This window comes from Juglans microcarpa x Juglans regia, chromosome 7S (assembly GCF_004785595.1).
Source record: "Juglans microcarpa x Juglans regia isolate MS1-56 chromosome 7S, Jm3101_v1.0, whole genome shotgun sequence".
NCBI classification, from domain to species: domain Eukaryota; kingdom Viridiplantae; phylum Streptophyta; class Magnoliopsida; order Fagales; family Juglandaceae; genus Juglans; species Juglans microcarpa x Juglans regia.
Genome location: NC_054607.1, coordinates 1254766 through 1263745, shown reverse-complemented (window position 1 = coordinate 1263745; position 8980 = coordinate 1254766). Strand labels below are relative to the sequence as shown.

At 34.3% G+C, this 8980-nt stretch overlaps 2 protein-coding genes across 3 annotated transcripts; one reads left to right on the top strand and one right to left on the bottom strand.

The window, feature by feature from the left end:
- On the bottom strand, positions 1–1073 carry LOC121241684 (zinc finger protein 3-like). Its single transcript, XM_041139562.1, has one exon. The coding sequence runs from the start codon at positions 1069–1071 to the stop codon at positions 91–93; it is 981 nt and encodes a 326-aa protein (XP_040995496.1). The 5' UTR covers positions 1072–1073; the 3' UTR covers positions 1–90.
- A 3654-nt stretch (positions 1074–4727) lies between these two features.
- LOC121241685 (dr1-associated corepressor homolog) lies at positions 4728–8834 on the top strand. 2 transcript variants are annotated; one of them, XM_041139564.1, is made up of 6 exons: positions 4728–4975; positions 6425–6497; positions 6592–6685; positions 7623–7745; positions 7833–7890; positions 8056–8834. In XM_041139564.1, the coding sequence occupies exons 1-6, from the start codon at positions 4943–4945 to the stop codon at positions 8539–8541; spliced, it is 867 nt and encodes a 288-aa protein (XP_040995498.1). In that variant the 5' UTR covers positions 4728–4942; the 3' UTR covers positions 8542–8834. The 2 variants fall into 2 exon arrangements, with proteins under 2 accessions (XP_040995498.1, XP_040995499.1); XM_041139565.1 differs by having other exon boundaries at positions 6411–6497.
- The last annotated feature ends 146 nt before the right edge of the window (positions 8835–8980 follow it).

The window sequence follows — 8980 nt, the reverse complement described above, 5'->3', positions numbered from 1 at the left end:
ACTGTGGACTAGCTAGCTATAGATCGAAATTATAACTAAATGACATGATAATTCTTTTTGGAATTTAATGAATGAAATAACTAATTATTATTAAAGCTTGAGTGACAAATCCAGTCCTTGATGATCAGTGTCGTGATGATCATGATGATGATCATTGCTTGATCTCGGAGGCAGCAGCTGCTTGTCTCGGTTCAGGAAATCACTGGTACTTGGCCTGATTTCGTTGTTGATTGAAGTGCTATGAATGTTGGTGCTGGAAGATGCAGCACCAATTTCCTCAAATCTCGAAGCTGAAGTATTCCCTACAGAATTATGAAGTGTAATTGCACCATTATGTGCCTGAAAACCCTCCAACCTTAGCCTCTGATCAAGGGATAATGGCTGTGAATTGTTCATTAGCATGGCCTGCCTTGATGACCACCCGCCTTGGCCAAATGGACGAAACGTCGACCCAGATGAGGTTGGCCATGGCAGACTAGAAGAAGGCTTGTGAATCATGGATTCCATCCGAACCCCAATATTATTGTTAGATCTTTGAGTACTCAAAGATCCATATTTAGGGTACTGTGAAGAAATGCTTGAATAGGGATAGTAATTAGGAAAGTTTGGGAGTCCGAAAGCACTCGCCGCTGCCATATCCATCCCTGCTTGACGTCGTTTAACCAATGCACGCTCTTGTTTATGGGCGTTTTGATGCCCTCCCAATGCTTGGGACGTGGAGAACTCTCTCTTGCAAAAGCTGCATGAAAAAACCTTAGTCGTCGTCTCTGATACTGACAGCTTTTCGCTAGGGTTCTTGTCCGAGATTGGCTCGTTGGCAGCCTCCTGATCGGAAGAAGAAGAGGAGGAACCAACATTAATGGCAGAGTACTTGAAAAGACTGAGTTCCATATTCTCCGTCTTGCCATGACAATCGTCGGAACCAGTACCATCAGAAAGCTTCAAATCCAGCAAGACACGAGAAGTAGTAGTAGTAGTACTACTCGATCCCACGGGCTGTTGCTGATGCTGATGATGATCATCATCATCAACGTCAACAGAACCTTCGATGATTTTTTCTTTAAGTTTCATTATCTTTCCTTCTTTGAATGAAGGTTGATCTTCAATAATGGCGGCTGAGATACTAGAGGCCGCCTCAGAAGGGCATGGTTCAGAAGCACTAGTACCGTACTGAGGATGAGATTCCATGGCAAAAAGCAGGTACGTACGTACGTGATTAAGATGTTTGAAGTATTGTGGGGAGTTTGAGGAAGATAGGAGGGGAAGATGAGTGCCTTTTATTTAGGGTTACGAGTTAATGCAATATCCTAAGCGTATGGAAAGAAATCCCAATGAGCAATTACTACAAAAATGCAGTTTTTGATAGCAAGAGAAGACTGAAGTATTGAATTAAGAGCTCTAAACTGGCATGGGCATGGCTGAGATATGGTCTCTGAAACATGATGATGATGGCCGATTAATTTGCCAAGAGAATATTCCAAAAATAGAAGCAAGTACAAAGGTGATCAAGCTGTTTCGATTCTAATGAGTTAGTCAAACTTCCATGTATAAATGGGGATCAATAAAACCCTAAAGGAAACAGCTTACAAGGTTGTGTACATGGAAATATAGAGAGGAAAACACACAGCATTTGCCTCTTCAAGTACTCCAAAATTAAGTTATTGAATTAAACACAACGATATTTTAGATCCACTATTGGAAATATTTTTAAGTTTATTCTCGATATATATATAGTAGTTAATTAATTTTTTTTAACCCATTAATTAGCATTCATTTTAAAATAAAATTTTGGGATTTATATATTTCGATCGCTCCCATATTGAATGCATGCATATATGCATTTATTTTTCTGGGCTAATATTAACATTCCAATTAAACTATTTTTTAATTAGTTCATTTCACATCATCATGACTTATATATACACCAATATTTAATGAAGAATGTTATTCATCAGTCACTATTCACGCTCACATCTTACATGATACACTTATAGTTTTTTCATAGAGAGTGGGGTGTAATTTTTTATAGGGTGTGGAGTATGGGGTAGTGAATAGTGACTGATGAGAATAATTTTTTATATTTAATTGATAACTTTTCTGCTTAATTTTCACATGACTTGAGGCGTGAAATTATATGAAATGTTTTTTAATTAAAATGTACGTACTGGTGTGGCATTAACATATATGTATAATATTAATGCCCTATTAATTAATAGCCAATTGGTTTTGACAATTTATAATTAACTAATCCACAGATTGGATGTGTGAATATTTTATCAACACAGAGAAGAAATCTCTGACGATGATTTCCTATGGAAATATATATACATATATATATATATATATATATAGGCTTTATTAACATATCATGTGCTAGTAAATGTAATTCAAGGCTATATATTTTATATATTAGAAAGTAATTAGATTCAATATATGGAACAGCTTGCAAATTAATTAATATAGAAGCTTCTTTAAATTTAATTTCCACCTGTACATGAATCCTCGATCGGGTCGAGTTGCGCCTATATACTATATTAAAAAAGATTCAATAAAAGTATTATAATTAGAGAGTAAAATCATATATAATTAATAATTTAGATTAATATATATTTAAACATATTGAAAATCTCCGTACGTATGAAAATTAGAGCTGTACATGCAATGTCCAGATCATATACAGTATGCTGCATGCATTAATTAATTTTAGTACGGTATCGTGCATTTAGGATGCACAGCATGAAACAGTTCTGTCCAAGTTATAATGATTTTATATAATAAAAGCATGTTTTCGATACAGTAAGTAATTAATTATTTAGCAACCATGATAAACATTACGATTTACCGCTACAAAAAATCTTATAAAAATATCTTATAAGTTAATTGATATATATATATATATATAGCGATGCTGCTCTATTGCCTTAATAGTTTCGCTCCATATGTCTGAATAGTATCACTCCATTTGTCGTTAAGTCAAATTGGATTTTTTAATTTTTTAATCATTTTAAAACATTTTAAAAAATATATAAAAAAAAAATCAATACACTAATAGTTACTTCCTTAACTATTAAATAAAAAAATTTTAAAAATAAAATAAAATAAAAGAGGTGTCAAATTGAGGTATCAAATTTATATAGTTGTCAAAGTAGTATTTTTCATATATATATATATATATCTACTTTATAATAAAAATAATATTATGTATAATTTAATAACATAACATATCAAACTAGGTTAATTTGTAAATTTACTAATTTTATAAGATTTTATTGTGACTACAACATTTTTCTTGAGATAATATACACTTAAAATTAAAGAAAAATACTACTTATCATCCCCCATGGCTATACACCAATAAATATATGTGTTTAAATAAAATAATAAAAATGATAAATCATATAATAGGTGTGTGGTGCAAAAGACGATGATAAATAGAATTTTATTATTATTTACAAAATTGTGTATTATCTCATTTTCAAACATGTCTTAAACCCCATTTAAGAGTATTAGTAGTGAACTCAATAAAATTATATTTTAGCAAAAATTTAGTTAAATTACATAAAAATTCACTGAGGTGGACTCAATAAAGTTACAATATTTTTAACTTTATTCATTTTCACTGGTCAAATATGTTGAATCCAAGTTACTGGTCAAATATTATTTTGGCATAAAAAATTCATTCTCTCGTGTGCTACTCGTTTCGCGTGAGCTCACAACTCTAGAAAAAATATTTTCATCTCAAAAGCACGAAGCGAAATCCTAAACTCAACCACAGAAGGGGGCCAGTTTCCATCAGTCATAATTTCAATGACGCCGTATCATCTTGTTAGAGTGTTTTAAGTTCTAGTTTTGTAATATTATGATTAGTTTATACCAATATTTTCTTTTAAAATCTAATATCAAGATTAGAAAATTAATGTGTATTGTTTTTAATAACGAATAAATATTTAAATTACAATTAAAATTAAAATAAATAAAAAGGTCAAAATTAATATTTAATAGAATAATGATAGATTTAGAGAGTCTGTTATTTGATATTGTTAAAAAATGACTAGTTAAATTTATAAAAATAAATTTTTTAAATATATCTTGATCAAATTTTATTGAGTCGATTGGTAATGTTATAAAGTGCGATTGCATAGGCGGTTTCTAAAAAGAGAGTCTACTCCATGGGAAGGTGATCCGGAAGCAAACCTTGAAATGAACAGTCTGTCAGAAGAGCAAAACCTGATTAAAATATAGTGGATGCGAAGGTAGAGAATAATTCTACAGCCACCGCTGGGCTCTCGCCACTGGAGTTTTTGCTGGTCTATAGGATGTGTTTTTTTAATTTTTTTTATATAAATTTTTTTAACAATTTTAAATATTTTAAAAAATAAAAAAATTCATAATATCATTAAAAAATATTTGATAATTAAATAAGTATTTTTAATAAATTTTTTTTACTTTCTAATTAAAAAAATATTTTTTAATAATATTCTAAAAAAACACATAAAAAAAACACGTGATAGAGGCAGCGGAAAATAAAAGAGAGACGGTCCAAAAACAAAAGAGAAAAAGTAGATTATATCGTTCACAAGATATCTATCTAATTAAATGAAAAAATATGAACGCGCATTCATAATGAGACACGTAAGCAGTTGAAGACTTGTGACAGTCTTAAACCTCTGCTGACAGCGCTGTTACTCTTTTGTCCATTTATTTTTTTATTTTATTTTTTATTTTCTTCGTCAAACTCGTACGGACGGAGGTTCCGTTAGAACAAAAATTCCCTATTTTTCGGGGCAAAATCTGAAAACTTTCGTACCTGAGATGGGTTTTCAACTTTTCATGGACTTCATTTGACAAGATGATTGTCGTGATGATGATGTCAATGATTTTGTGTTAAAAATTCGATTCGCTCTTTATTTTTGTGTTATTTTGATGTCTGAGATCTGACACCATGAGGAAGAAGCTCGATACTCGATTTCCTGCGGTAAGTTTTCTCTCTTCTGAGTTCTTCGTCTCTATCTGCTTTTTTGTTTCTGGTTATTCTGTTTGGTTCCTGGGAAAACGAAATGAAAAAAAAAAAGAGAAAAATTTGAAATCACGGTTTTTTCATTGATTGATTGATGTCGTTCAATCCGACCTCTTTGGTTGGCGGTGCTAAATTTCGTGACTTTCTGTGGAGTTTTGAATTGATGGTTTTCGGCTTAGGATTTGAATCAGCCAGAGGGTGCTCCGTTTTTGAGAGATTTGTGGGCTGTTTGATCAGGGTTTTGTTCCGTTGTAATTTTTTTTTCCTAATTTCCAAGGTTATATTTTTTTTAAGGACCAAAAAGTTTATGGGTAATTTTTTTTTGGAGGTGGGGGAATATTGTGAATGGGTTGTGTTTTTTCCTTTGGTTTGGTTTCTGTTTCACGATATAATTGAGTGTTGAGATCAGCTTATGGGTGCATCCTTTTTGGCCCTTGTGGAGATATGTGATCTGGTTATGTTTTTTTAGGTATTGGGGATTGATTTTCTCCCCCGTATGTTTATATTTATGTTTAATTCAGTATCAACTCAGTCATAACTCATGAGTATCTTATCTTATCTTTTCGATTTCTTTTTTCTTCTTTTTATTTTTTGGGGTGAGAGAGGGGTAGGGTTTTTCGCACATCTGGTTGGGTCTTGTTCCGGTTTTGTGTCAGTTTCTTTCTTATGATTAGTATTGAAATTGAGGATAGCGATTTGATGAGGTGGTACTATCAGTTGGGATTGATTTGGGAGGAGGACGGTTGGGGAATGCAGTGAGAAACAATGCTGGATTGGGTTATATTTAGGTGTCTTGTTGTCATAGAAAACAAAAAACTGCCAACCCGCCCATTAAAAAAATGCCCATTAAAAAAATGCCCATAAAAAAACTGTTCAACCAACCCATGGTGGGAGTGATGGCCTCAGAAATGCTCTCTAGTTGCTGCTGCTCTCTTTCCTAACAATCATGTTTTCAAACATTCTTGTAATATTGGTTTTGACAAGGCAATGTTTAAAAAAAACATAAATGACGAAGTTACAGTGGCTCTATAAAAATGAAGAGCCAAGGGTATCGTTATGTTGGTTTAAAGATTATAAAAAGAATCTATTGTAGTGGAACTTTGGGTTCTTGATAGCTTAACTTTAAAAAATGGCCTTTTAAATAATCTGCTGGAGATTCTCCCAGGAAAGAGGAAAAAGAAAGCCCTTTGTTTCCTTGCTTCCTTAGTTACGAAACTATACTCTGTGAGATCGTTTATACATCTTCTGTGGATGTCTAGCTTGACCATTATCTTAAAATGCTTAAAGAGAAGTGACAAATGATGATTCTAGTTGGTGTTTCACATTCTTATGTATTGATTATGTATTTTATTCATTGGAGTTTTATAGTCTAATCTCATCATCTGATTGAAAGCATTAACGTGACAGGCTCGGATTAAAAAGATAATGCAAGCTGATGAGGATGTTGGGAAGATAGCATTGGCAGTGCCGGTTTTAGTTTGTGAGTGACAGTGACTTTTTTTGTTAAGATTATCCTTCCTGCAGAGTTCTCTAATCTTTAACTCCCTTGCTTATAATTTTCTTCGATAATGCAGCTAAAGCATTGGAATTATTTTTACAAGACCTTTGTGACCGTACATACGAGATAACTCTTCAGAGAGGAGCAAAGACCATGAGTGCATTGCATTTGTAAGTGAAGAATTACGTCCACTTTTATTCATTGTTACTTGTCTGGGTATAATACGTTGCAATAAATGTGAAATGTCAAAATTATGTATTTGCAAGCTGTGGTGATTATTTGTTGTTATTCTTGTAACAATACATCCTAGTCTCACAATGTTTCTTGGCTATTTCACCTTATTTCTCTTCATAGCACTTCTTGAAAAATTTGCCTTACGTGAGGATTGCAAGGGCATTTTTTCAGCAGTTATGTATGCTCCATCTATCAGTCATCTGTTTGACACTTATGCATATATTGTTTGTATGCTAGTTTTTCTTTCCTTCTCTCTCCCACAGCCAAACAAGGAAGAGTGTGGCGCACCTTTTATTCCTCCCTTTCTTCAACCAAAAAACTAAAGGGAGTAATAAGCGTCTTCACATCCCTCCTGTTTTCTTTCCTCCCTACCTTATCTTTCCCCGACTTTCCAAACACTGTTAATTGGTCTGTAATACTCATCATTTTTTTTTTTCGATATTGCCTGCAATCCGAAGGACATTTCTGGAAGTAATAGATTATCAAGTTTCCTTTTTATTGGCACACTTCATAACTAAAATATACTGGTTTCCCAATTTGAATTGCTCCCATGGAATAGTTCTCAATTTTGAAAACACTGGTCAGACGACCATTTTTCTGCAAGGAAATAAAAATGTGGTTCCTTTTAAGTGAAACCTAACAGTTAAGTTGGCCATTGAAACTATCATTATTGCCCTTGCCCGCCTAAAAATGCCATGAAGTCACATCCATCGGGAAACTGAAAGAAGAAAAAAATCTGATTAGGATATCTTATGTCATCAGCTTAGAACTACTTAGTTTTAGTATTATGCCGTTCCCTCTTCGACACAACTTTATCTTCTCACGATGTTTTGGAGTATGATTATATAACTAACTGCTGGACTGAAATTGCAGAAAACATTGTGTACAGAGCTATAATGTGTTTGATTTTCTGAGGGAGGTAGTCAGCCGAGTTCCAGACTATGGCCATGGTCATTCCGATGCTGCTGGTGATGATCGTACCATATCAAAGAGAAGGTTAGAACTGCAATTCCCATTCTTCTCTCCTTCACGTTATTCTTGATATTAGCAATTAGATAACTTGTTTACTTTTTATTCCATCAGAAAAGCTGCAGCTGATGAAAGCAATGAGAGTGATGAGGAGTTGAAGAAGAGCAAGATGGTAATAACTCTCTTCTTTCATAGCTCACAGACCAAATGATAATGAAATCATCCCTTTCCTCTGTTATACTCATATGAGAGCATGTGTAGTTTTCATGTTTTAATAAAAGTCTCCCAGCACAAAATAACTGAGTTAGTTCTCTCATCCTTTAATTATTTCCTGCAGCACGAGATGAGTCATGCTGGCAGCAGTGGCAGAGGAAGAGGTCGGGGTCGAGGAAGAGGCCGTGGACGAGGTCGAACAGCTGAAAGAGAAACTTCTCATCTCGAGACTGGTCCAAATCCCTGCACATCGCTTCAGCACAGCAACAGACAACAGAACCCTGACACATTGATGGATAATGGTTCTGAGGCCAAGGAATTTTCAAAAGAGAATATCACAGTTGGAAATGATGCCAACCCAACAGCTAGAAATTTTGATCTGAATGCCCATATTGATGAGAATGAGGACACAAAGGCCACAGCAACAGCAGCAGCGGCAGCAGCCCCTGCCTCGTCATCTGGTCCTACAACTACTACTGAGAATAGACTTGAAGAAGTTCCTGGTTGGTCTCTATCTGACGTGGACAAGATGGCCATTGACCCTCTTCAGCTCGCACGACTCGGCTCAAGATTAGATGAGGAGGAGGAGGATTATGATGAAGAGGACTAACTATGCATGAAATGGACCCATATCGTAGTGCTTTGTTGTTGGAGGGAAACAGATTGATGTAATACTCAATGGTGGCCACAGATGGGTGCAAAAGTTAAGAGATGAAAGCATGGTTTTCGCTAGAAGACCTGGAGGGTTTTTTTTTTTTTTTTTTTCCTTGTTAGTTTTTTTTTTCTTTTGTAATTTTTTTTTAATCACATGTTTCTATGATACTACTAGCTAGCTAACTATAATTACCAAATGTAGCTCCCTGACAATTCTAGAAATATCAGACTCTGCACTTTCACTCTGTAGTCGATGCAGGGCATCCTTGGTTGAGGTAGATTGCCCTTTGAGACGCTTTTCCTTGACTATTTTCCCCATGTTTGTCTCCTGTGTTGCTTTTGATTACGGTCAAAGGGTTATTCGATCAAGTCATTTCGCTCAAATGGTATTTCTA

What these genes read in the sequence shown, in the direction of transcription:
- LOC121241684 (XM_041139562.1), bottom strand. Translation starts at nt 1,071, where the DNA reads ATGAAACTTAAAGAAAAAATCATCGAAGGTTCTGTTGACGTTGATGAT.
- LOC121241685 (XM_041139564.1), top strand. Translation starts at nt 4,943, where the DNA reads ATGAGGAAGAAGCTCGATACTCGATTTCCTGCG. An exon ending in GGCAGTGCCGGTTTTAGTTT is followed by an intron (nt 6,498 to 6,591) that starts GTGAGTGACAGT and finishes TCGATAATGCAG; the next exon opens with CTAAAGCATTGGAATTATTT. An exon ending in CGTACCATATCAAAGAGAAG is followed by an intron (nt 7,746 to 7,832) that starts GTTAGAACTGCA and finishes TTATTCCATCAG; the next exon opens with AAAAGCTGCAGCTGATGAAA.